We start from the raw sequence: 27,625 nt of genomic DNA, 5'->3' as shown, positions 1-27,625 counted from the left end.
AGGTGTGTTGCACTGAAAAAGGTTATCTGTGCAAATGGCTTTTCATGAGCAACTATATTTTGATGAGGAAAATCTAACATTTTATTGCAGTTTCCAGGGTGTCTTGTAGCACAGCTGGAAACCCAGCTCTCCTGGTTCCTAGTACTCTGCTTTATTCACAACCACTTTTCCCCTCTTCAGAACTTAAGTTTTAATCTTTTCTAAATGCGACAAAAGCCTTTCCCTTCAATTACAAGAAATTAGGGAATGTTTCTTTTTGACCAGTCAATGAAAAGCAAAAATTTGTGCGCAGTTACACAATAATGTGCAGGTTTTCCTCTCTAAATTCTGTGTATTACTGTGTATGACATAAATTTATAACTATTTAAATGTGCTATAGATTCTTTCTCTTATGATATTCTGTATGCTAGTGTTTTAATGACTGTGCAAAAATTGTACATGTCTATAGTTAATATTTTTTTCTCTTTAGAGTAAAGCAGTGGTCTCAGTGTACAAGATAACAGACCACAAATTGAACAGACAAACAAAATTTCCAGTATTTTGGTTTCCAGACCCTACGTTTTTGCCTTTTGGAATGTTTTTTCATCCAGGAAGTCACTTTCTCTATGTTTATGGAAGCCAGGTGTGTATTTATGGGAATATATATGGAAGTGAAGTATAATTTTAATGGTGATTTTTAGGAATGAAAGATCCAGTTCTGTTCCCCTTGAGGAAATTTTGTAAAACTCCTATCGACTGCAGCAGAAGCAAGATCAAAATGAGCAACTGTCATGCATTTTCTAGCTGTGGGAAGAAATAACTTTTCTCACGGGGCCTCATTCTGTAGACCTTGCTGCCACTGAACAGTGTCTGTGAATGGTCTCATTTAAATCACGTGTGACTTTGTGGAGTGAGGTACTGCTCATCTTAAGTAAGGATAGGCCTTTAATTGGGGCGGGAGGGAGGAAATACTCAAGTAGTGAGTTAGTTAATTATGAACAAATTTTAGTTACAGGGAAACCTTGTAATGCCAGATAGGGGTTATTTTCTAAAAACATCAAGTTGTAGATATTGAGACAGCTTGGTATTTCTGTAATACTTATGTATGCATGCAATAAAATGTATTGCATTTTTATAACTGTGAGGCTGGGGTGTTTACTTTGATTATTTCCAGCAAATGTTAATTTGAAAAAGATTCTGTCTCTATAATACTCTATGAACAAGCTGTGAATGCAGATAGTAGTTTAACAGTCACAATTGTTTCTTTTCCATAGGTCTGGTTTTCTGAGGATGGAGGCAACACTTTTATGTTGTTAATCACTCTGGAGAATGAAATAGTTATAAAAACAAATACATGTGTTTATAGTCACTCAATTGCATTTGTGACAGACAAGGGAAGCATCTTCTTTGCTAAGGCAGGTGAGGAATTCAGAATTAGTTCTGCAGTGGTCAGGAACTGACCCAGGGCAGCTGCTTTGCTAACCATGCTCCAGAAAAAACAATTAAAGCTATTTTTTGTTACATTATTTTACGGTACATTGGCTGATGGGATTCAAGAAATCTTTTAAACTGCTACAAAAAATAATGTATTCAATTCATATCTTCTGTTAAGTTTTGAATGAACTGTCATTTGGTTGGAAAACTTGTGTTACTAACATTAACATACACATCTAAAACTGCAAAGCAGATAATCTGATTGGGCTGAGCATCAATAATGGTATGCTCTACACTATGATAGAAGTCAGTGGGAGTTTTGTCATTGACTTAACTCATTGCAGGACTGAGCCTTGGGGCTTTGAGCCTGCAATGAGTATGTATGCATGGATCCCTTGACCCAGGCAGAGCCTCTTTGACGATAATGGACACAAGGGCCTATCTCAGTGCTCAGTGCAGGATCAGGACCTTAAATAGTATGTGCCTTAGGAGATAATCATTCAATTACATTTGTTTGTGATTTTGCTCTAAACAGTTTTTATTTATTAACTTACCATAAGCTTGTTTCTTCAAAGATTTTTGAAACCAGAGGCTTCATCCTGAGCCATCACAGCTCCCTCAGAAGCCAGCAGCACCCTTCAGCCCTATTGCAATAAACCTAAACTCACTACGCTACCAAGTTTTGCTTGTGCAGGTGACCTATTTTCAACTTGTTGTCCTATGTTCTTTCTCTGTAGGTTTAGAAAGATATACCAAGCTTACGACATCAGCACACAATGTTTTCAATTTGTACTACGACCACTTGGGGTCTTTAAATATAATTTCTCTGAATGAATCAGTCTCTGATAGTCTGGAAATAAGACTGCTTGATGTTATCACTCTAATGCAGGTTAGTTGTATAACCAAATTATCAAACTGTTGTAGAATACTTTTAAAACCACTCCTCCCTCCCAGTGCACAAAGTTCAAGGAAACTGGGTTTCATGTGAGGAGGTGGATGGACAACTGCAAGGATGCTGTGCAGCGCCTGTTTGAGTATTTCTCGTCCGCAACCTGGAATAAGTCACAGACCTTTCTTACTTTTACGCTGAGCACAACTGAGTGTGGGTATAGTAGTCCATCTCTCCATTCCATCTCAAACAGCATCGTCTGACCATCCTGTGGGTTCAGCACAAGTTTGCACAGGCATTTCCCCACCAGCAGATGGTGCAATGCTGTGCTTGAATAGAGCAGAGGGTTTTGAGTGTGCCCTTCACACACAAGTGGATTTCACCTTAAATGGAAGAGAGCTGAATCACCCAGTGCTGCTCACACATAGAGCAGGTGCTGGTAAATTGCATTTCTTTCTATATAGTATCTTTCACGCAAATTATTTCTCAATGCTTTGCAGAATTTGAGTTTAAATAGTAACATTTTACTTAAGTGAGCAGAGCAATTCCCATGCATATGGTGAGACAGAATAATGTACTGAATAATACCAAAAGAAGAGAAGGTATGAAGGTAAGAACTATGAGGAAATGAGCTTTCTTTCACAGTAATAGAGAGAAGTACATGATGCGGGAATAAGAAGCAGGAGGTTGAGTGGAGTTTAGTCACTCATAGGTAAAATCTGATCAGTCTATGGGCCTAAGCGACATGGCTAACCTAAAAAAATAATCACATTTCAATTATAAATATTGCAGGAAATGTGACCCTGGTCCATAGGTGCTAATAATGATGCAGTAAGAATTTGGCATAATACCTGTTAAATCAAATGGGCAACAAGTAATTGTCCAATAATATAGTCTTTGTACTTACTGGGTTTTTTTCTTACTATTTAAAAACAATCAGTGAACTCAAAAGAAATACCTTTGTTGCCATTTAAAAACATTTGCAGACAGTTATACATCTCAGATGCTGCAGTTTTCCCTTTACTTAGCAAAGGAAATGACTGCTGTACCTCAAATACCACTCTCTTAAGCTTGGTTACTGTTCCCCTTTTAATGGGGTAGTATCTATTTTTAGAAAGTCCTGTAGGTGTTAGAAAATATTTGTAACATTTTATGTGGGGAGAAAAAACAGATTTTAAATGTGCTTATTTTACTAATTTGTCTTTAATCGGTTTTCAAGGCATCAGCACAATTTTCTATTTTACATTGTTTAGGCAAAGAATAAAAAGAAAAAGGATAATCACCAACATTTTCCCTTCATTCTAGGAGGATGACATAGGTTTTGATGGCCCATTGTCTCCACAATACATCACTGAACAGCAAATGGTATTTTTTGAACATATCCCATTGAATGGAAAATCAAGAAATATTCGAAAGGCAAGATTTTCTGATCTGCACAAAGGCAAAGTGTTACAATATCGGTAAATAGATTAACTCTTGATATATTATTAGTATCAAAGAGCATTCAATATTTTCATGTTTTAATCATTTAAAAGGGCATTGCTAAATACTTTTTTTCATAGTTTGTATTTTATTAAAATGTCTTAAATATCATTTTAGGAACGTGTAAACATTAGGCAAAGAGTTGCCCTCAATCATACTTTGCAAACCTACTGGCTTTAATAGGGTTACCTGGGTATAACCAAGGGCAGGTTTTAGCTGAATATAGATTTTTCTGTCAATTTTTACTTTTTCCATTCTGCAAAGGATGGGTCCAGTCTTGGTGTACTGCAAGCAAAGCTTGCACTGAAGTCTAATAGATGCTCAGTGGCCTTTGGAAAGCCTTTCTTTGCCAGATGGCTAACAGCAAACATTGGAAATTTGACCCACTTGCCCTCTGATTGTCCAATGAAGCAACGATGGCAGCAAACAGTCTAGGTAAAATAGCAGAGTCATGAAGGAAGTGGTGTTTACTAGGAGACGAGTAAGTCCAGTGGGAGTTCAATGGTAGTTTTATTTGATTTAGGACTGTAGTATCTAGCCCTTACATTTGTGTGTGTGTGTCTTAATGGAGCTTGGATTTATTGCAGCTTTTTATTTACTTCCTTCTTGTGTACACTAACATCATGTGTTAAATCAGCCCAACACTGGTGTGAGGGGTTTTTAGAGATAGTTGAGACCACATAAAGCTTCATTTTGGTCTAGTTCCTGTATTGCTTCTGGTTATTTTTGGTTTTAAATTTTGTAAATGAATGTAATGCTCATGAAAATGTCCTAATACTGCTCTGCCAGTTTACATCAGTTCTGCTTCTTCAGCCCAGTGCCTCATTTCCACAGTAGCAGACAGTCATAACCTAATTCTGTGTTGACTTTGTGTTGTATATAAATGTCTACTAGAGCATTCAATATCATTAGAGACAGTTTCTCTGTCTAATGAGCTAAATCTTACCTTCTGATTGCTGTGTGAAGTACATTGTGGCAGTACTAATGAACACCTGACACTAATGAACCACCTGACACAAACCGCCACCAGTACAACTCTTTGCTTGTCTCAGCAGACAGGCAAAGGGCTGCATAGGTAAAGAAACAAATCAACTGTGTCAATCAGCAGTTATATTTTAAATATGCTTTGAGCTCTGCAGCAAACCAAGCTTCCCCACTCTACCCTTGCCAGCAGTCACCTGTCTTTCTTCAGAAATAACAGTAGAAATCATCAGTACAGCCTCTTTCACTCTTCTTTCCCTTTGCATCTGGATTGATTTTTTTCAGCTGCAGCTTTCTGATGCACCAAGAATTTACTTCAAGCTTTGTCTACATTATGGAATTGTTACAAAAAAATTCCTACCATTTCTAAGACCAGTTCAGCTGCAGTAGTGCTGGGACCACGGGGAACCTTAGTGTAGATGTTTCTCTGGCTCTGGCAGCATTTTTAGCACCATGTGTGTTAAAACAACATGGTGATTGAAAACAGCTACCATCGTAAGAGAGCCTCTGCACTAAGTCCTCCAGAGGCAGGAACATAGTAGAAGAGGAACAGTGGCAGTGACTGCTTTTGTAGTCCATGGGCTGGAATATCAACTTCAGAGGGGTTGCACTGGAGCTCCACAGCCTGCCTGCAGGTTAGGAAGTGAATTCTATCTCTGCAACTCGCACCCAACATTGTACACAGTCCAACTGTTCTGGCTTTGTGCTGGAAACAGACATGGGTAATTTCTACTCTAATAGACCTGACTAGCACCCCAGTTCATGAAAGCATATCCATTCAGGAATGGTGGTTAAACATATGCTTAACTGTCTAAACTTATGCTTAAATCCTATTGAAGTCAATTCGATTTATGTATGTGCTTAAGTAGGATTGTGAATAGGGTTGGACTTAAGCATGTGTACATTCTTTAATTAGCAAATTGTCTAATGTCATAACAAATGTATGCTTCCTGCCCATGTAGGCCATTCGGATCAGCTACAATAGTCAATGTTTTCCATCATGGATATCCTCCACAATATTTATCCTCTGTCGTCGTAGACATTCTGAGGAGGTTTCCCTTTGAATCTGAAGGTAGAAGCCCTTTTGTAGGTAATTCTTTACGTGTACTGAAGGCGCCAGACATCACCAAAGTTAAGCTTCAGCTTGTTCCTGAACGTAAGTTACAGATACTATTGATTCTGTACAGTAATGAGGTCCTTTTTTTTGGAAGATAACCTGTTATATATGACCTTTTACAAAAAGAAATCACCCATTCTAGCTGTCTGAATGTACACTATATTTAACCTGCAGATAAAGGAATTCATATTTCAGTGGGGTTAGTTCTCCAAAAGTGTAAAACTGAATTTCTTTTCTATTTCTTCATGGCTAGATATCTCAAATTCTTCTCTGAGTCCTTGTCTTTGTTTTGACAGGCAAGCAAGTCCTGGGCACCAGCAAAGTGGTCAGTTCTTAAGAGTTATTCAGTATTGGCTAAATCAATGATTCCACTACCAGTACCAGCTACCTCTTTTCATGTAGGATTAATATAGAAGTGCCTTCTCCTCAATTGACACCAGCACCAGATAGATTTATTCTACCCCAGGATCTCCAGAGGAATTGAAATCCCTTCTTTTGTCAGGAGACATGCACCTGTCAATATGAGTCACAAGACTGTCATCAAAACCAACTGAATCTTCAGTACTGACCATAGCTTAGACTTTACCACAAATTACTCCGCCTTCTACTGCATGCCCCACTTTTGAATTTGATGTCTCTTATCAGATTCACAACACAGAGATGAGAACACACTACCTTATTTTCCTAGGAGTCCCTTCCTAGACTATCAGTCAGAAAGGGTGTCTTGGGTGTCCAGGCAGGATAGGGATGAACAATTCCACCCACAGCAAATGCCCTCATGTCAGTCTCCATGGTTCTATAGTACAGGACATTCTAACAGCAGAAAACCTTCTACAAGGGAAATGAAAGAGGTTCTACATTTGGTCTGCTTCCTTTTGAGTCACAGCTATCTCATGTTTTAGATTACTTATTCCTAAAAAATGGGGGGCTGTCACTGAGTTAAATTAGAGTGCATTTGGCAGCTATTAGCAGCTTCCCCTCCATTAGATGGTTTCTTGATTTTTTTTTTCCCTCGCACAATGACATAGGTTTATCAAGTGGTTACTGAAACTTTTTTTTCCTATTAAGGTAAATTACCTGTACTTTGGGATCATAATTTGGTCCTTCTAGCACTTGAGTCCCCTGTTTAAGCTTTAGCAAGACGTTCTTTCCTACATTTGCAGTGAAGACATCTTTCCTAGTAGCTACTATGTCAGCTAAGACTAAATAGTATCCAAATTCTAGCTTAATTAAGACATTCAATGACCAATATTTTACTCTAAATTTCATGCCAATCTTGAAGAAGCAAGATTTCACTCGTTAGAGAGTATTAGCCTTTTATTTCCAAAGACTAAAGTCCTTAAGAACCTCCCAGATGCTCTTTATTTCATTTGCAGAAAGGTTCACCTGTTTCCACTCAGAGTATTGAACTTGGTTTCAGGGTGAATAAGAACATGTTATAAAATCATGACATTAGACCCCTCCCCACCCAGACTATTCTTAGAGCTCACTCCACTAGACTTCGGTCTACATCTGTAGCCTTGTTGAAAAGTATCTCTATTATAGATATTTGTAAAGAGGTTATTTGGGGCTCTATTCATACCTTCTCGAGGCAGTAGGCTAGAAGTCTAGAGACTTCTGGATTGGAATCCTCTTTTGGCAGTGCAGTACTTCATTTGTACTAGACAGGATGCTGAACACCCTCTCCATAATTAGTTTACTGCTTGGGTGGCACTTTCAGTGGAAAATCCATAGGGACAATTGCTCGGAGAGTTTACCTGTACAGTAACTGGTAGTCTTTAAGATGTCTTGTCCCTGTTGATGTTCTTCTACCCATCTTCCTTCACCTCTGCTTCAGAGTCCCTAGCTTATGCTGGGTACTGTGATGGAGTGGTGATTGGTCCTGCCACACTGCCCTTTATACCCTTGGAATGGAGTACAATGATAACTAGGATGCATGTGTGGACCAAACAGTTAGTTATTCCTGGCAAAAATCTCCGACCACAGGCATACTGGGTGCATGCACATCTGAAGCAGAACACCTATAGAGACAATGCATCTTGAAGAACTCCAGTTGCTGTACAGGTAAATAACATCTCCTTTCTTTTCCAAAATCTGAAATGTCTGAATATCAGACAGGTGATGATTTCAAATTGCATTACTCTATTCTCTGCCCCAAAATTCCATACGTTAATGTTCTCTAATAGTGGTATTTCTAGTTAATAGGATTAAAAAAATAATTTATAACTTGCTAGTTTCACTTTTATTTCAAGTTATCAACTTTTAAATTCCATCTGCCTTCTCTGATAACTTACTTCATTACTTACATATCTGCCTTCCATAGAAAAGTTGGGGGACATTATATGGGTTTATTATTACTTAACATTTATAGTGTGGTAGCACCTAAAAGCAACAACCTCACTGAGCTACTTTCTGCAAGGCTCTGTGTAAATACAAAATAAATGATAGTCCCTGCCCCAAAGAGCTTACTGTTTAGGGCCAAATCCTTTAACTTGGAGAATTCAGGACCTGTGTAGCAAGGAAGGGTGGAAACATCTAGAGGAGGGGGAGCAGGAGCAGCTCTGAGAATGGGAAATGTAAGACCCAGCCTCTAATTTGGAAGAAGATGACTCTCCTTTCGCTGACCACAAAGGTGCCATTCCAGATGGTGCCAGCAATTGGTGCAGAGGAGGAGAGGTCCATAGAGAAGTGAGCATCATGGGTTTTCTCATTCACAGTACCAAAGTAAGAGCCATCCGGGGTACATGAGGCTGGCATGGTACCGCGCTCTGTAATGATCCTGCTAGTTCTCCTGTGTCCACCAGCACCAATAGCACTGGCTCTTGTACTGCTGGCAATGTTGGCACCGACAGGATCAGGAGATCCCTGGCAACCACAAATGCCTCCGGCATGGCCGGTACTGAGATAGTGTCAGAGTGTGGTGCCACGGATGTGGAAGGAGTTCCTTCTGGCTTCGGACTTGATGGCACCCCCGTAGGCACCAGAATCAATGGTTCCATCTTCTGCGGTATCAAAGCAGAGAAATACTTAGACTGCACTCTACTCTTATCCCCATGCTTAGTAGACCTTAGTGCCAACAATCTCCCCTGCTTCTTATGCCTCTTCTTAGGCTCTGGTGATGGTGAACGCTGTTAGGACTCAGATATGGTATGCACATGTGCATCACTCAAGAGGAACAAAAGTATATATACCCATTATTTAACAATGAAATCAGAACTGTATTTTAACAAAATTTGAGACAATTTTCTCTTCCTTCATTGTTAATTATTGGTAAGAAATATTCATATGTAATGCTTATATTACATAGTGTCCAAAGGCCCCATAGTACTAGATGATATACAAACACATATGAAGATATATAAACCCTGAAGATCTAAGGAGACAAGTGACATATAAAGAGTGGAGGAAGAGAGTGTTACAAGCACAAACGTGCTGAGAATTGTGAGTTGTTTGCAGACTTCCTCATTTTTCTTTCAGAGTAGCCAAATGAGCAATATTACATCCATCGTTAACATATTTTGAAAAGCCATTGTATTCTAAACCCCAATTTTCACTCCCTCTAAAGACTTCCTTTGAGTCTGTAAGTCCACATGTTTTTTTCTCAGCCTCCGGCTGAAACTGAAATTTTACAACCAGTTCAGAAGAGCTGCCCTGGAGTTATACAAGCATGAAAAAAGTGTCTGTTTTTTTAAATATAGATATATAATTTTTTAATGGAGTCTAGCTTGAACTCCACTCAAAATGGGGGTTTTTTTGTTTTGTTTTTTTAAGAAATGCCATAGACTTAGTTTTCCAAGAGGAAAAATGACTATGACATACTTAAAGAAATTTTATATACAATAAATTATAAGCAATTGAAATGGTGCCACTGAAAGAGAGTGTATTGCCACCCTTAAACTTATTCCAGAAATGGTCATTTGTATCAATACTGAAAGCTGAAAATTCACCCACCCAAAAAGGCCCTTCTGTAAACCTAGGGCTGGATGCTGCCTCCTGCTGCTGTACACAAACCACCCACGGATTTCCTCAGTATCAAAACCCCATGCTGGAGTAGAATTGGTAGTGCAGTTCTTATGTCATGGTAAGAGGAGGCACATGGCATTTCACACTATCAGAGCCTATGTTTCATAAAATGTGTCACAGTTATAACTAACACAGATGTTTGAAATCCAATATGAGGTTTTATTTCTAAACTATTACTTATGAGCATTCTTGATTGAAATTACGAGCCAGATTCTGACACCATGAGTCACACTGAATAATATGTTAATTTACATATGGACATACCAGTGAAGGAATAAGGTACTGCTCAATTTGAGTAAGGTCTTGTCTACACTACGAAATTAGGTTGAATTTATAGAAGTCGGTTTTGTAGAAAGTGTTTATACAGTCGATTGTGTGTGTCTCCACACAAATGCTCTAAGTGCATGTAGTCGGCGGAGTGTGTCCACAGTACCAAGGAAACCGTCGACTTCCGGAGCGTTGCACTGTGGGTAGCTATCCCACAGTTCCCGCAGTCTCCACTGCCCATTTGAATTCTGGGTAGAAATCCCAATGCCTGATGGGGCTAAAACATTGTCGCGGGTGGTTCTGGGTACATATCGTCAGGCCCCCCTTCTCTCCCTCCCTTCCTCCATGAAAGCAAGGTCAGACAATCGTTTTGCGCCTTTTTTCTTGAGTTATCTGTGCAGACGCCATACCACGGCAAGCATGGAGCCCACTCAGCTAACCGTCACCGTAGGTCTCCTGGGTGCTGGCAGATGTGGTACTGCATTGCTACACAGCAGCAGTTTATTGCCTTTTGGCAGCAGACAGTGCAGTATGACTGGTAGCCGTCGTCGACGTAGTCCTGGGTGCTCTTTTAACCAACCTCAATGAGGTCGGGCGCCTGGGCAAACATGGGAGTGACTCAGCCAGGTCATTTCCCTTTTAAGTTTCGTCTCATGGCGATTCAGTCCTACTGGCAGTGCACTGTCTTTTAATCTGAAGCCAGCAGAAGACAATGGCCAGCAGTCATACTGCACCGTCTTCTGCCGAGCACCCAGGAGATAACGATGGCTAGCGGTCGTACTGCACAGTCTGCTGCCAGCAAGATGTATAAAGATAGATTAAGTGGATCAAAACAAGAAATAGACCAGATTTGTTTTGTATTCATTTTCTCCTCCCTCCTTCTGTGAAATCAACGGCCTGCTAAACCCAGTTTTGAGTTCTATCCTTGAGGGGGCCATTCTGTTTCTTGAAAAGCCACCCCCTCTGTTGATTTTAATACCCTATAAGCCAACCCTGTAAGCCATGTTGTCAGTCACCCCTCCCTCCATCAGAGCAATGGCAAACAATCGTTCCGCACCCTTTTCCCTGGATTGCCCAAGCAGGAGTAGATGCAATAGCACAGCAAGCATGGAGCCCGTTCAGCTCACCGCAGCAGTTATGACCATTGCAAACACCTCGCACATTATCGTGCAGTGTATGCAGAACCAGCACCTGAAAAACCAGGCGAGGAGGCGACGGCAGCATGGTGATGAGGACATGAACGCACTTTTCTCTAAAACTGCGTTCCCCCGCAATTTGGAGATCATGGTGTTAATGGGGCAGGCTCATGCCATGGAACGCCAATTCTGGGCCCGGGAAACAAGCACAGAGTGGTGGGACCACATAGTGTTGCAGGTCTGGGATGATTCCCAGTGGCTCCAAAACTTTTGCATGTGTAAGGGCACTTTCATGGAACTTTGTGACTTGCTTTCCCCTGCCCTAAGCACAAGAATACCAAGATGAGAGAGCAGCCCTCACAGTTTTCACAAGTGAGTGGCAATAGCCCTGTTCAAGCTTGCAACGCCAGACAGCTACCAGTCAATCGGGAATCAATTTGGAGTGGGCAAATCTACTGTGGGGGTTGCTGTGATGCAAGTAGCCAACGCAATTATTGAGCTGCTGCTATCAAAGGTAGTGACTCTGGGAAATGTGCAGGCCATAGAGGATGGCTTTGCTGCAATGGGATTCCCTAACTGTGGTGGGGCCATAGACGGAACCCATATCCCTATCTTGGCACCGGAGCACCAAGCCGCCGAGTACATAAACCGCAAGGGGTACTCTCCAATAGTGCTGCAAGCACTGATGGATCACAAGGGACGTTTCACCAACATCAACGTGCAATGGCCGGGAAAGGTTCATGACGCTCACATCTTCAGGAACTCTGGTCTGTTTAAATGGCTGCAGGAAGGGATTTACTTCCCAAACCAGAAAATAACTGTTGGGGATGTTGAAATGCCTATAGTTATCCTTGGGGACCCAGCCTAACCCTTAATGCTCTGGCTCATGAAGCCGTACACAGGCACCCTGGACAGTAGTCAGGAGCTGTTCAACTGTAGGCTGAGCAAGTGCAGAATGGTGGTAGAGTGTGCATTTGGATGTTTAAAGGGTTGCTGGTGCAGTTTCCTGACTCAGTTAGACCTCAGTGAAACCAATATTCCCATTGTTATTGCTGCTTGCTGTGTGCTCCACAATCTCTGTGAGAATAAGGGGGAGACATTTATGGCGGGATGGGAGGTTGATGCAAATCGCCTGGCCGCTGAATACGTGCAGCCAGACACCAGGGCGGTTAGAAGAGCATAGCAGGAAGCGGTGCACATCAAAGAAGCTTTGAAAATCAGTTTCATGACTGGCCAGGATACTGTGTGACACTTCTGTTTGTTTCTGCTTGATGAAAACCCGCCCCCTTGGTTGCCTCTAAATTCCCTGTAAGCCACCCCCCTTTGATCACAGCTTGCTTGCAAAGGAAATAAAGTCACTATCATTTAAAAAACATGTATTCTTTATTAATTGCTTATAAAAATAGAGAGATAACTCACAAGGTAGCCTGGGTGGGGTGTGGGAGGAGGGTAGGAGGGAAGGAAAAGGCCACTTTAAAACGTGTTGAATGCCAGCCTTCTGTTGCTTGGGCTGTCCCCTGCGGTGGAGTGGTTGGGTGCCTGGAGCCTCCCACCCCGCGTTCTTGGGTGTCTGGGTGAGGAGGCTATGGAACTTGGTGAGGAGGGAGGGCAGTTAAGCAGGGACTGCAGCAGCAGTCTGTGATCCTGCTGCCATTCATGAACGTCCACCAGACGCCGGAGTATGTCCGTTTGATCCCACAGTAGCCCCAGCATTTCCTCATGCCTCCTCTGATCTTCCTGCTGCCACCTCTCCTCACGTTCATCGACCACCATCCTGTACTCTGCTATTGTGTCCCTCCACACAGCTCTGTCAGTGCCGGACAACTGCGTGAGCTCAGAGAATATGTCATCGCGCTTGCGTTTTTTTTCGTTGCCTTATCTGGGATAGGCTTTGGGACAGAGGAGGGAGGCTTGAAACATTTGCAGCGACTGGAGGAAAAAAGGGAGTGAAGTATTTAAAAAGATACATTTTACAGAACAATGGCTATACTCTTTCACGGTGAACAACGCTATTCACATTACATAGCACATGTGATTTTGATACAAGGTCGCATTTTGCATCTTATATTGAGTGCCTGCGGCTTTGGTGTTAGAGATCACACACGCAGGGCCGAGCAACAGAATTTGGCTTGCAGGCAGCCATGGTAAGCCATAGTCTTTCGGCTTCTGCAACCTTCATAACAGCAGCCCCCTCCTTTCCCATACCAAGCAAAGCCCGTTGAGTTGGCCATTTAGTGCTGCAGTTTTCCTGTTAACGTGCAGCAGCAGAAACCAAACTAACTCCCTTGCCCCATCCAATTCTCTGGGATGATTGCTTTTCCCCTTCCCCCACCACCTGGCTGGTATCGGGGAAGATCAGGGTCCTGCACTTAGGACGGAAGAACCCAATGCACAGCTACAGACTAGGGACCGAATGGCTAGGCAGCAGTTCTGCAGAAAAGGACCTAGGGGTGACAGTGGACGAGAAGCTGGATATGAGTCAGCAGTGTGCCCTTGTTGCCAAGAAGGCCAATGGCATTTTGGGATGTATAAGTAGGGGCATAGCGAGCAGATCGAGGGACGTGATCGTTCCCCTCTATTCGACATTGGTGAGGCCTCATCTGGAGTACTGTGTCCAGTTTTGGGCCCCACACTTCAAGAAGGATGTGGATAAATTGGAGAGAGTCCAGCGAAGGGCAACAAAAATGATTAGGGGACTGGAACACATGAGTTATGAGGAGAGGCTGAGGGAGCTGGGATTGTTTAGCCTGCAGAAGAGAAGAATGAGGGGGGATTTGATAGCTGCTTTCAACTACCTGAAAGGGGGTTCTAAAGAGGATGGCTCTAGACTGTTCTCAATGGTAGCAGATGACAGAACGAGGAGTAATGGTCTCAAGTTGCAGTTGGGGAGGTTTAGATTGGATATTAGGAAAAACTTTTTCACTAAGAGGGTGGTGAAACACTGGAATGCGTTACCTAGGGAGGTGGTAGAATCTCCTTCCTTAGAGGTTTTTAAGGTAAGGCTTGACAAAGCCCTGGCTGGGATGATTTAACTGGGAATTGGTCCTGCTTTGAGCAGGGGGTTGGACTAGATGACCTTCTGGGGTCCCTTCCAACCCTGATATTCTATGATTCTATGATTCTAAGATCCCTGCTAGCCAAACGTGAACAGCTCAGCACCAATGGCCCCCCATCCCACCGCGTGGCTAACTACGTGGAGGATTTCTTTTTAGCCACAGGCAAACAGCCCAGTAGGAATGGGCACCTCTGAATGTCCCCTTAATCAAATTCCCCTATTTCAACCAGGTTACCATGAACGATATCACTCTCCTGAGGATAACACAGAGAGATAAAGAATGGATGTTGCTTGAATGCCAGCAAACACCGGGACCATACGCTGCCAGGCTTTGTCATGCAATGATACCAGATTACTTGCTACTAGCATGGCGTGATAAAGTGTCCTACCATGAAGGACGGAATAAGGCTGCTCTCCCCAGAAACCTTCTGCAAAGTCTTTTAAATTACCTCCAGGAGAGCTTCATGGAGATGTCCCTGGAGGATTTCTGCTCCATCCCCAGACACGTTAACAGACTTTCCAGTAGCAGTACTGGCCATGAATGCATCCCAAGTCCTCAGGGCTACTTAATCATTAAAAAACGCTTGCTTTTATAACATGTATTATATTTAAAAAGGTACACTCACCAGAGGTCCCTTCTCCGGCTTTGTTGGGTTGGGAGAGCATTTCAGTCAGGGTGATAAGAAGATCCTGGCTGTCGGAGAGAACGGTGTGCTGTGTGCTCTCCCCAAGCTTGTCCTCCTCCTCCTCATCTTCCCCATCTGCAAAATCATCAGCCATGGTGGAGAGTACCCCATCATCGGAGTCCACAGACAGGAGTGGAGTTATGGTGGAAGCCCCCCCTGGAATTGCATGCAGCTCAGCGTAGAAGTGGCATGTCTGGGGCTCTGACCCGGAGCATCCATTTGATTCTTTGGTTTTCTGGTACGCTTGTCTGAGCTCCTTAAGTTTCACACTGCAATGTGTTGCATCCCTGATGTAGCCTCTGTCCCTCATGGCATCTGAGATTTTTTGAAATGTTTTGGCATTTTGTCTTTTGGAACGTAGTTCTGATAGCACGGATTCCTCTCCCCATACAGCGATCAGATCCAGTACCTCCCGTTCGGTCCATGCTGGAGCTCTTTTTCAATTCTGGGACTACATGATCACCTGTACTGATGAGCTCGCCTGGCCAAACAGGAAATGAGATTCAAATGTTCCTGGGGCTTTTCCTGTACACCTGGCTAGTGCATCCGAGTTCAGAGTACTGTCCAGAGCGGTCACAATGGTGCACTGTGGAATAGCTCCCGGAGGCCAATACCTTCGAATTGCATCCACACTAACCCTAATTCGAAACGGCGATGTCAATTTCAGCGCTAATCCCGTCGTTGGGGAGGAGTACCGAGATCGATTTTAAGAGCCCTTTATGTCGAAAAAATGGCTTCGTTTTGTGGACAGGTGCAGGGTTAATTTGGATTTAACGCTGCTAAATCCAACATAAACTCGTAGTGTAGACCAGGCCTAAGGGTGCCATAATCTGGCCCTAGATTTGCAAACTAAAAATTACTGAACAGAAAATGTAATTATTCTGTTTTCTTAATTTAGATTATAATGGTAGGCTGAAGGTTGTTACTACTCCATTTAAATCTTCTGATATTGAGAAGACTGTGGTGATTCCTGGCTTTAGCAGCTTCCTGATTGTTGAAGTTCTGGATAATCTGACTGCTTTGGCAGATGCTACCATGCCTGAGAGAGTGCCTTTCAACAGAACCTTTGGGTCAGCCATGTGGTTTGTGTATGACTTTGGCACTACGAATGGAAGAAAATGGAAGATTATAGTAGGCACCTGTAGATACTGGGTACGAGAGCTTGATGATAATCTACCACTGAATGCCATTAAATACTTGGATCTTACCCAAACCTTCAATTTTGGATTCAGAGTAACCCCTGTTGATACAGGTGAGACATTTCGAATTTTGTTTTTATTTCTTGAGCTCTATAGTCTGAACACAAAATGTAAAATAGATATGAGGCTGGTTTGGGTGAATTTTACATGATAATGGCCAGATACTGATTTCAGTTAGATGTAAATTTGGAGTAACTCCAATGAAGACAATGTCCTACATTTCAAGCCCCTGCCACTTAGTGGAATTATAAACTGAAATTATACATGGTTGTTTTTGGACAAAAAGAAATTTTTGAACCATATTCTATTTACCTCCACTCTCTCCTCACACCCAAAGCCAAGCACCTTAGTATGGCCATTGTAACATTTACAACATTTTGACAGATGGTTTTGCTTTGCACTCATGACTGGGTTAATTTTAAAACTTAAAACTTCTTATATGTGAAGGGTTCGGTCCCAGAGACCCCTTGGGACTGTCACCTGATGTGCTAAAATTACCTCTGAGCCTGTTTTCCCTGCCAGCTTGGGACTCCAGAACCCCGCCTTGTGGAACCAGACATGCTAGCCTGCTGCAACACAGACCCAGGGTCCGGGCCACACCCCAAAAGCTGTAGGCTTTAAGTGAAAACAGCTCTGCAGGTTACCTGATTCCAGCACCCAGCTTCCAATAGGATCCAAACCCAAAATAAATCCATTTCACTCTGAATAAAGCTTATACAGGGTAAACTCATAAATTGTCCGCCTTCTATAAAACTGATGGAGAGATATGCACATCTGTTTGCTCCCAAAGGTATTAATCACTTTTTCTGGGTTTACTAATAAACAAAAGTGATTTTATTAAGTATAAAAAAGTAGGATTTAAGTCAGGGGCAGGCAAACTTTTTGGCCTGAGGGCCACATTGGGTTTCCAAAATTGTATGGAGGGCCGGTTAGGGGAGGCTATGTCTCCCCAAACAGCCAGGCATGGCCCAGCCGCCGCCTCCTATCCAATTTCCCCCCCTCTCCGCTTCTTGCCCCCTCATGGCCCCCCCGGGACTCCTGCCCCATCCAACCCCCCTGTCGGCCCCCCCCAGGACTCCTACCCCCTCCACCACCCCTTGTCCCCGACCACCCTGGACCCCCCACACCTGACTGCCCCCTGCCACCCAATCCAACCCCCCTTCTCATTCCTGACTTGCCCCCCCGGGATCCCTGCCCCATCCAACCACCCCTTCTCCCTGTCCCCTGACCGCCCGCGGAACCCCTGCCCCTAACTGCCCCCTGCCGCCCCATCCAACACCCCCCCTTCCTGGTTGCCCCCCCTCCAGGACCCCTGCCCCCATTCAACCCCCCTGTTCCCCTCTGACCACCCTGACTCCTATCCACACTCCCGGCCCCTGACCACTCCCCAAACTTCCCTGCCCTCTATCCAACTCCCCCGCTCCCTGCCCCCTTACTGTGCTGCCTGGAGCACCAGTGGCCGGTGGCGCTACAGCCGCGCCACCCGGAGCACCGGGTCAGGCCGCGCTCTGCAACCACGCTGCCCAGCCGCCCAGAGCGTTGCACTGGCCGCATGGCTGCAGGGGAGGGAGGGACAGCAGGGGAGGGGCTGGGGGTAGCCTCCCGGGCCAGGAGCTCAGGGACCGGGCAGGAGGGTCCTGTGGGCCGGATGTGGCCCACCTCTGGTTTAAGTGGTTCCAAGTAAGAACAGACAGAACAAAGTAAGTTACCAAGCAAAATAAAGCAAAAACATGCAAGTCTAAGCCTAATACATTAAAAAATTGATTACAGGTAATATCTTGCTCTCAGAGATGTTCCAATAAGCTTCTTTCACAGACTAGACTTCTTCGTAGTCTGGGCCCAATCCTTTCCCCTGGTACAGTCCTTGTTAGTTCCAGCAGACATCTTAGGTGTTAACTAGGGGTTTTCTCATGACTGGCCCTCCCTTTGTCCTGCTCCACCCCTTTTTATAGCTTTGGCACAAGGTGGGAATATTTTGTCTCTCTGAGTCTGCACCCCCTCCTTCTAAATGGAAAAGTACTAGATTTAAGATGGATTTCATTATCAGCTGACATGATCACATGTCCCTGTGAGACCTCATTCTTCATGACCCATGGGCTGGCTCAAATATACACAGGAAGGCTTGCAGGTAAATTAGCCATTTACAACCAATTGTCCTAGTCAATGGGAGCCATCAAGATTCTAAACCACCATTAATGGCCCACACTTTGTATAATTACAATAGGACCTCAGAGTTATACTTCATATTTCAAGATTCAGATACAAGAATGATACATGCATACAACTAGGATGAACACACTCAGCAGATTATAAGCTTTGTAATGATACCTCACAAGAGGCCTTTTGCATAAAGCATATTCCAGTTATATTATATTCACATTCATAAGCATATTTTCATAAAGCAAATGGAGTGCAATGTCACACTATGGACTTAAGGCATGATCCAAATTTCATTAAGTCAATGGCAGTCTTTCCACTGACTTCAGTGAACATTGGATCTGGCCCTCTGTTCTCAGCAAAGACAAGTAGCTTTTGACATGCTTGGAGAAATATGGTTGAAGAAATTTAATGCAAAGGTGAAGCTGATTTTTTTCTTTTAAAATGTGTGTTCATTGATTTTTCAATTACATATAAGCACCAGATGATACCCTGACTTTTGGACCATACTTTTAAAATAGTTGGCCAAATAGATGTATGACTAAATCAAACCAATGGAATAAAATAATAACAGGAAAGAGAACATGAAGTGCCAGGGGCCAGAATGATTAAACACAGTTTTTCATGTAAATAGTACAGTATGGGTGATTTTTCCACTTTTGTATTAATCCCCAGTGTCGCTGGGCCAGGCTTCTCCCCACCTCCAAAATATATGCTGCCATGCCCATTGTCTTGCAAGGAGGCTTACTTTCTTAATAGAAACCATCAAATAAACAGAAAAACAATTTTAATTCAGTCTTTTTTTTCAGGTTGCTGCTCCACCCCTCTCAGGGCCCTCTGTCAGGCTCTCAGTTCTGAGCAGCCTCAGGGCACCAACCCCTACTTTGTTCCAGGGTACCTACCAGGAGTTAACTGTATTCCAGTTTTCAGAGTAGCAGCTGTGTTAGTTTGTATTCGCAAAAAGAAAAGGAGTACTTGTGGCACCTTAGAGACTAACCAATGTATTTGAGCATAAGCTTTCGTGAGCTACAGCTCACTTCATCAGATGCATTCAGTGGAAAATATAGTGAGGAGATACTTGTGGCACCTTAGAGACTAACCAATTTATTTGAGCATTAGCTCACGAAAGCTTATGCTCAAATAAATTGGTTAGTCTCTAAGATGCCAGAAGTACTCCTTTTCTTTTTTCTGTATTCCAGTGTGGCTCTCCCTCCCCAGGCACAGCCTGTGTCAATCAATCCCTCCTCTTCCTGCCCACTACCAACCCTTTATAGGTACAGGGGTAGCTCAGCCCTCTTTAACTGGGTACATTAGACTCACCTTCTTAGTCCAAGGGAGCTGGGCATAGCCTATCCTCAGGGACTAGCTGCCTTTTGATGCCCAGTAAGAATCAAAGAAAATTAACCATTGATGAGAGTGTTAGAAAATTAGTGTCAGTACTTTAGGACTGGTTCCTGCACATGAAGTAGCTTCAGTCATGTGAAGAGCGTCCTCACATAAATAAAGTTACTTACATATATAAATGTTTGCCAGCTCAAGCCATTAAAAAATAACTATCAGAATCCCCAGTATAGATCTCTCCCATACATGCCTATGTAAGTGAATGGAGTTGCATGGGTGTATTTCATAGCAGGATTTGACCCTAAATCTGCAATTCAATCCCAGGTTGAAAATTTTAACCATATGATAATGTGGTTGATGATGTACAAAACAAAGAGCAGCACAGTACCTAGGCAAGGATTTTACATCCTAATTAGGGGTACGTAACGTCCGGTGGGATTTTCCAAAGCATTCCGAGAGATATACAGGTCCCATTGGAAAATTTAATGAGACTTGTGCTCCTAAATTACTTAGGTGCTTTTGAAAATCCCATCATAGTGCAATATATTAGCAGAGGATGGTCAAATTTCAAAGTGATGCAGAGTTCTTCCTTTTAACACACACATATTGCATTGATGGATTAATGTTGGTAAGCTTTGTGGCAGAATTCTGTTTTAACAAAGAAATGGAATGAAGAATGATTGTTTGGAAAATAACAAGAAGCATGATATTCTAAGCATAAGAGGTGGCATGGAAAAAGGTGCAAAGGCCAAGGTGGGTGAAGCATACCAAAGCTGCATTGCTGAGGGTAACGATATTGGTGAGAAATGAGAGCTGAGATACAGGCCAGCATAGAATTGTGCCAGAGCACTGAGAATGAGGGTGAGAAGCTAGATTGTGAGAGGAAGTCTGATTCAAAGACAATGGGAGTGACATGATCGAATGGTGAGACAGGAAGATAATTTTAAAAAGCAGCCCAGACTGGAAAGAGTGGGATGAGATGCAGGGAGGCCAGAGAGGAAAAAGTCAGGAAATTCTGAGATATGGTTCCCACAAAAATCTGCACTCATCTGTGTGAGGACACATTACAGTAACAGGTTAGTTGACCTGTTCGGCCAAATTAAGAAGCAACTCCTAATGTTGAGGAAGAGAAGATACAGAGCTGTGAGTAGGGGATAACTCTTCCCTGTTCACTCCATATGGACACAAATCTCTTCCCTTTGAGTGGAGCATTAGGTGGCAACTCCGAGTTCAAACTTTGAGTCTTGGGCTTAATTGTTCCTCAATTGAGTTTTCCTATAGTAAGGGAGCACGTGGCTTCAAGTAATTATGATCTTCATTTCTGTGCTTGATTTCACAGACTATCCAGTCTTTCACATGCCACTAATGAAGCTAGTAGTTGGAAATCCATCCCTATTTAAAGTGAAGACAAACGATTACTGGGATGACACTGATAGTTACACGATGACATTCTCTGTCACTAACAGTTTTTTCAAACAAGTAAGAGTAGACCAGTAGTGAGTAACATACTGGCTCCTACAATAGTATCTTTCATTTTTTATTTAGCAGAGTTTTGATAAAGGGGGACAGAGCAGATGATTATACATTGAGAGAATTTACACTTATGAAGTGACTGGGTCATGAAGAATATCTTTGTTAAAGGACTTTGCTATGAAACATTTTCAACATTTTATCAAAATTTTGTGAATATCTATTTTCTGTTGACCCTCAGTCCTTGTGTGAAGTTCTCATACATGTCACTGTGAGTTCCACCTATGGAATGGCAATGGAATGGAATCTATCTATCTAGTATATATAATATAAAATTACTTCAAAGTGCAGTATTCATTTTCACTTGTTTGTTCTTCCTTGCATCTCTGCCCACAGTGTACTTCGTTATTCATTCATATTATTCATTATCAATACAGTTTATTTTCTAACTTCCTCAGGGCAGAGACCTTGTTATCCTAGTTGTCTGTTTGTGGGTCTACATGAGCATATTGCCTATGAGGTGTGAAAGATTAATGGAGATCAGAATGTAGGCTTTAGGACCGATTAATATTAGTGTGAATGCCCCATGGGGAAGTGACACTGCCATGCCAGAGCATGGAAATCTTAGATTAATGATGGGAGAGTAACCCATCAGGTTTCACCTTGACACTCGCTTTTTTTCCTTTCCGTGTGTTTGGTGTTGGGGTAAAGGCAGTATTTGTCAGGTAATGTGGAGCAACTCAAGAAAAACTTACCCCTTTGTAAAGTTTTTTTTATTCTTTCACTGCCCCTTCCATTGCTGTGGGCTCTTTCACAAGCACAACAAAAGCACGTTAAAATAAAATCAGCACTAGTGAGATAATGACTTGTCTACACAAGTTCATATGCTATATGTACCCACATTAATTCTGTTAATCAGAACAACCCCTCTTTTATCATGTCATAATCCTAACTCACCCCTTTCCCCAAAGTATCCTGGTTCAAAAAGAATGGCCTTTACAGCATGTCCGGAAAATTAACAAGCGTGGGCTGTGGTAGATTAAGTGGGAGAGTGAATTCCTGAGTCAAGGACGCCTCACAGAGCATGTCCTGTCATCCCCCACCATTCCCCTTCCTGTCTAAAACAGATAGCTTGAGTACCCTGCTGATCACAACCATAGTCCTTTTACATGTAGAGAGAGGCAGCTGTTGTGATAATTAAACATATACATGTATCACAATTGTGAGCTCAACTGTGAGAAGTGAGTGCAAGTTCATAAACTGTCACAATAAGCTATACAAATATTGATGGGAAAGGTGCAAAAGGGAGACAAACTGAATTAGTCCAAACAAAAAGGCCTACTGATCTACGTCAGGGACTTTATTAAGATCATGCATGGTAACCAAGAGAAGTGTGGAACCAGAAATCAATTAACCAAAATCGTGTGTCAGAAATTAGTCCTATTGGACAAAATAATGAGGGGATGGACTATTTCACCTGTCATCCCTTTTGGGGTTCTTCAAAAAAAATAAGATTGAGGGAGGGAATTCAGATGGACGGAAGTGAACACAGTAATTGATGACTGCACAACTGTACCAGTAACTGTAATTGCACAACTTCCTGGTGCAACTACTGGAAGAACCAACCAGGGGCCGGTCTCCTCTTGACCTGCTGCTTACAAACAGGGAAGAATCAGTAAGGGAAGGAGAAGTGGATGGCAACCTGGGCAGCAGTGACCATGAGATGGTTGAGTTCAGGATCTTTACAAAAGGAAGAAAGGAGAGTAGCAAAATACGAACCCTGGACTTCAGAAAAGCAGAGTTTCTCCCTTAGGGAACTGATAGGCAGGATCCCCTGGGAGACTAATATGAGGGGGAAAGGAGTCCAGAAAAGCTAGCTGTATTTTAAAGAAGCCTTATTGAGGGCACAGGAACAAATCATCCAGACATGCAGAAAGAATAGTAAATGTGGCAGGCAACCAGCTTGGCTTAACAGGGAAATCTTCGGTGAGCTTAAACACAAAAAGGAAGCTTACAAGAAGTGGAAACTTGGACAGATGAGAAGGGAGGAGTATTAGAATATTGCTCGAGCATGCAGGGGTGTAATTAGGAAGGCCAAAACACAACTGGAGTTGCAGCTAGCAAGGGATATGAAGGGTAACAAGAAGGGTTTCTACAGGTATGTTGGCAACAAGAAGGTGGTCAGGGAAAGTGTGGGACCCTTACTGAATGGGGGAGGCAACCTAGTGACAGGTAATGTGGAAAAAGCTGAAGTACTCAATCATTTTTTTTGCCTCTGTCTTCATAGACAAGGTCAGCTCCCACACTGCTGTCCTGGCCAACACAGTATGGGGAGGAGGTGAACAGCCCTCAATGGTGAAAGAACAGGTTAAGGACTATTTAGAAAAGCTGGACATGCACAAGTCCACAGGTCCAGATCTATTGCATCCGAGAGTGCTGAGGGAATTGGCTGATATGATTGAAGAGCCATTGGCCATTATCTTTGAAAACTCATGGCGATCGGGGGAGGTCCTGGACATTTGGGAAAAGGCAAATATAGTGCCCATCTTTAAAAAAGGGAAGGAGGAGAACCCGGGAAACTACAGACCAGTCAACCTCACTTCAGTCCCTGGAAAAATCATGGAGCAGGTCCTCAAGAAAACCATTTTCAAGCACTTGAGGAGAGGAAGGTGATCAGGAACAGTCAACATGGATTCACCAAGGGAAAGTCATGCCTGACCAACCTGATTGCCTTCTATGATGAGATATCTGGCTCTCTGGATATGGGGAAAGCAGTGGACATGATATATCTTGACTTTAGCAAAACTTTTGATACGGTCTCCCACAGTATTCTTGCCAGCAAGTTAAAAAAGTATGGATTGGATTAATGTACTATAAGGTGGATAGAAAGCTGGCTACATTGTCGGGCTCAACGGGTAGTGACCAATGGCTCGATGTCTAGTTGGCAGCTGAGTACACCAGGGGTCGGTCCTCGGGCCTGTTTTGTTCAACATCTTTATTAATGATCTGGATGATGGGATGGATTGCACCCTCAGCAAGTTTGCAGATGACACTAAGCTTGGGGAAGAGGTAAATACTTGGAGGGTATGGATAGGGTCCAGAGTGACCTAGACAAATTGGAGGATTGGGCCAAAAGAAATCTGAGGTTCAACAAGGACAAGTGCAGAGTACTGCACTTAGGACGGAAGAATCCCATGCATGCTACAGGCTGGGGAACGACTGGCTAAGCAGCAGTTCCTGCAGAAAAGGACCTGGGGATTACGGTGGATGAGAAGCTAGCTATGAGTCAGCAGTGTGCCCTTGTTGCCAAGAAGGCTAATGGCATATTGGGTTGCATTAGTAGGAGCATTGCCAGCAGATCGAGGGAAGTTGTTATCCCTCTCTATTTGGCACTGGTGAGGCCACATATGGAGTATTACGTCCAGGTTTGGGCCCCCCACTACAGAAAGGATGTGGAGAAATTGGAGAGAGTCCAGCGGAGGGCAGCGAAAATTATCAGGGGGCTGGGGCACATGACTTATGAGGGGAGGCTGAGGGAACTGAGCTTGTTTGGTCTGCAGAAGAGGAGAATGAGGGGGGATTTGATAGCAGCCTTCAACTACCTGAAGGAGGGTTCCAAAGAGGATGGAGCTCTGCTGTTCTCAGTGGTGGCAGATGACAGAACAAGTAACAGTGGTCTCAAGTTGCAGTGGGGGAGGCCTAGGCTGGCTATTAGGAAAAACTATTTCATTAGAAGGGTGGTGAAGCACTGAAATGGGTTACCTAGAGAGGGGGTGGAATCTCCATCCTTAGAGGTTTTTAAGGCCTGGTTTCACAAAGCCCTCTCTGGGATGATTTAGTAGGTGTTGGTCCTGCTCTGAGCAGGGGGTTGGACTAGCTGACCTCCTGAGGTCTCTTCCAACCCTAATCTTCTATGATTCTATGAAAGAGGAAGGAGTGAGCTTTCACCATCATGGGTGCTATCCCCACCATCTCCTGGAATCTAGCGTGACACCATTGTGCTTTTGTCAGCCTGATCTTGAGATGTCCTGGCCAGACTGGGCCAGAGAGAGGGACCCAGATGACAAAACCACTTCCACCGGCTTTGGCTAAATCTTTTCATTAATTTCATCTCTCTTCTTTTTCTTCTCTTGAATAAGCATTTGGTTTAGCCAGTTGGGACTATATATTTTGCAACATTGCTATAAGCTTTTGTCTAGAAAGGCAGTTAAAAGCAATATCCTACATTGTCCAGTACTGGAACAAGTATGCCAGGTCTCCAAGTGGCTGATGAGATTGTTTATTCAGCAGTGTGGTTGCAAGTGAGATTCAACACCAGGGACAGAAGCTGCATTTTCCATCTTTACTGTTATTTTCTCATCCTTCTTGTGTGTGTTTGTCATGTTTTGTCTCCTAGGAAAGGGGTTTGGACTTTAACAACAGCTCCAGCCCATCACAACTAAGTTCTTCTCTTTTCTCCAAAAGAACAATTTATTACCATCTTTAATTCCATCTAAGAGACTGTCAGACAAAGGTGGTGGGGGTCCTTCTAAAGATTCTCCCCCACTAAAGGGAAAGGGAACAAGGGATGTTGTTAAAAGGAAACCTTTATTTAATGCTTTACATTTCAAATGCTTTAACTATTTTCCCTTCTGTTTCTGTATTTTTAATAAAAGGTTAAAAAGGATTTGTAATGTGTTTGCCCTGGTACTAAGCAGGCTGAGGTCTCTGTATACCAAATCCCGAACCTTGTTTAAAACTGTTTAATGTTGAACGGTGAATGGGTCATGTTAACAACTTTGACTTTTTGGCCCCATATATTCCATCTAAATTAATACAAAAGTCTCCAGAAAAATGGTATCAAGTCATATAGGTTAAAATCATCCCTTTGAACTCCACCCAGCAAACCAGTCAGAACAAATTATGAAGCACTGCTGTGTCTAATGGTACAGACCATTTCTGAAGAAGACTGTATGAGCTATAGGCCATTTCTAGCTTTATTTTCTATGTTCACTGTAATGCAGGGATGGGCAAAGTTTTTGGCCCGAGGGCCACATCTGGGTATGGAAATTGTATGGCAGGCCATGAATGCTCACGAAATCGAGGGTTGGGGTGTCGGTGGGGTGAGGGCTCTGGGGTGGGCCTCGGGATGGGGGTTCAGGAGGGTGCTCTGGGCTAGGACCAAGGGGTTCAGAGGGCAGGAGGGGGATCAGGGCTGGGGCAGGGGTTGGGGCATGGGAGGGGGTCAGGGGTACAGGTTCTGGGAGGTGCTTACCTCAAACAGCTCCCAGAAGCAGTAGCATGTCCCCCCTCTGGCTCCTACACAGAGGCACAGCCAGGCTGCTCTGTGCACTGTCCCATCCACAGGCACCACCCCTGCAGCTCCCATTGGCTGTGGTTCTCAGCCAATGGGAGCTCCAGGGGCGGCACTTGGGTTGGGGGCAGCATGTGGGCGCTCCTGGCTGCCCTGTGCATAGGAGCCGGAGCAAGCCCGGATCCCAGTCCCTGACAGGAGCTACAGGGCCAGATTAAAACATCTGGAGGGCTGAATGTGGGCCCTGGCCCACCCCTGTTGCAATGGTATATTGTATATGTTTTGGATGTACTCATTTATTTTTACCATATGAACTTCCACAGGGTAAATCTTCAATAGCTGTTGTTCTCACAAAAGCATCACTTGTTTGTGGTGTGTCAACAATTGTCTTAACACTGAAGAGTGGCTGTTCGTACAGTAAATCAATGCACTACATTTCTCCAGTTTCAATCTCTGCCCAGAATTGGCTTCATGGGGACCCAAAAGACCCATATGGTTTCAAACTCTTAAAACAGTTGCCGGTAAGAAAGATAAGTAGTAAGCAAATTTATATCCAAAGGGAGTAATGTTCAGCTTCCCATTTTGTGAAACCACTTTTGAGACACTGATTTCACAAGAAAAAGTGGATGCATGCTTATTTGCGCACAAAAGTTGAGGAAGTGAATAAATAAACGGGTGTCAACATATTTTTGTAGATAATTTAGTTGTGCACAAAAATATGTGTGTAAAATTAGAGTCCAGGGCTTGAAAGTTGGATCCAAAAATATTATATTTTGTTACAAATATGCCATCAATATTTAGTATGTTTAGGCTGAGTAAATCAAAATGTTTGTAGAGTCCAAGGCCAGAAGGGACCACTGTGATCATCAAGTCTCAATTCCTGTATAACAGGCCATAGAACTCCTCCAAAATAATTACTGTTGAACTCAGGCATATCTTTTTATAAAACATCCAAATTTGATTTAAAAATTGCCAGTCATGGAGAATTCACCATGACCCTTGATAAGATGTTCCAATGGTTAATTAATCTCACTTCAAAAACGTTTACGCCTTATTTCCAGTCCGACTTTGTCTAGCTTCAATGTCCAGCTGTTGAATCATGTAAAACCTTTGTCT

General features: G+C 43.1%; 1 protein-coding gene across 1 annotated transcript in view; it reads left to right on the top strand.

Moving 5' to 3' along the window:
- CATSPERB (cation channel sperm associated auxiliary subunit beta) overlaps positions 1-27,625 on the top strand; it is a gene marked incomplete at both ends in the record, with an annotated part of 90,033 nt that overhangs the window by 37,084 nt on the left and 25,324 nt on the right. The window contains 8 exons of the mRNA XM_084629817.1: positions 470-622; positions 1,254-1,398; positions 2,151-2,302; positions 3,608-3,762; positions 5,728-5,921; positions 15,948-16,301; positions 21,086-21,225; positions 26,833-27,030. Of these exons, the coding sequence (XP_084485943.1) occupies positions 470-622; positions 1,254-1,398; positions 2,151-2,302; positions 3,608-3,762; positions 5,728-5,921; positions 15,948-16,301; positions 21,086-21,225; positions 26,833-27,030 (1,491 nt within the window). The remainder of the gene's footprint in view (positions 1-469; positions 623-1,253; positions 1,399-2,150; positions 2,303-3,607; positions 3,763-5,727; positions 5,922-15,947; positions 16,302-21,085; positions 21,226-26,832; positions 27,031-27,625) is intronic.

Source organism: Lepidochelys olivacea (assembly GCF_965140295.1).
Source record: "Lepidochelys olivacea isolate rLepOli2 genome assembly, chromosome: 6".
NCBI classification, from domain to species: domain Eukaryota; kingdom Metazoa; phylum Chordata; order Testudines; family Cheloniidae; genus Lepidochelys; species Lepidochelys olivacea.
The sequence above is the reverse complement of the archived record's forward strand: the minus strand, read 5'-3'. Positions and strand labels throughout refer to the sequence as shown.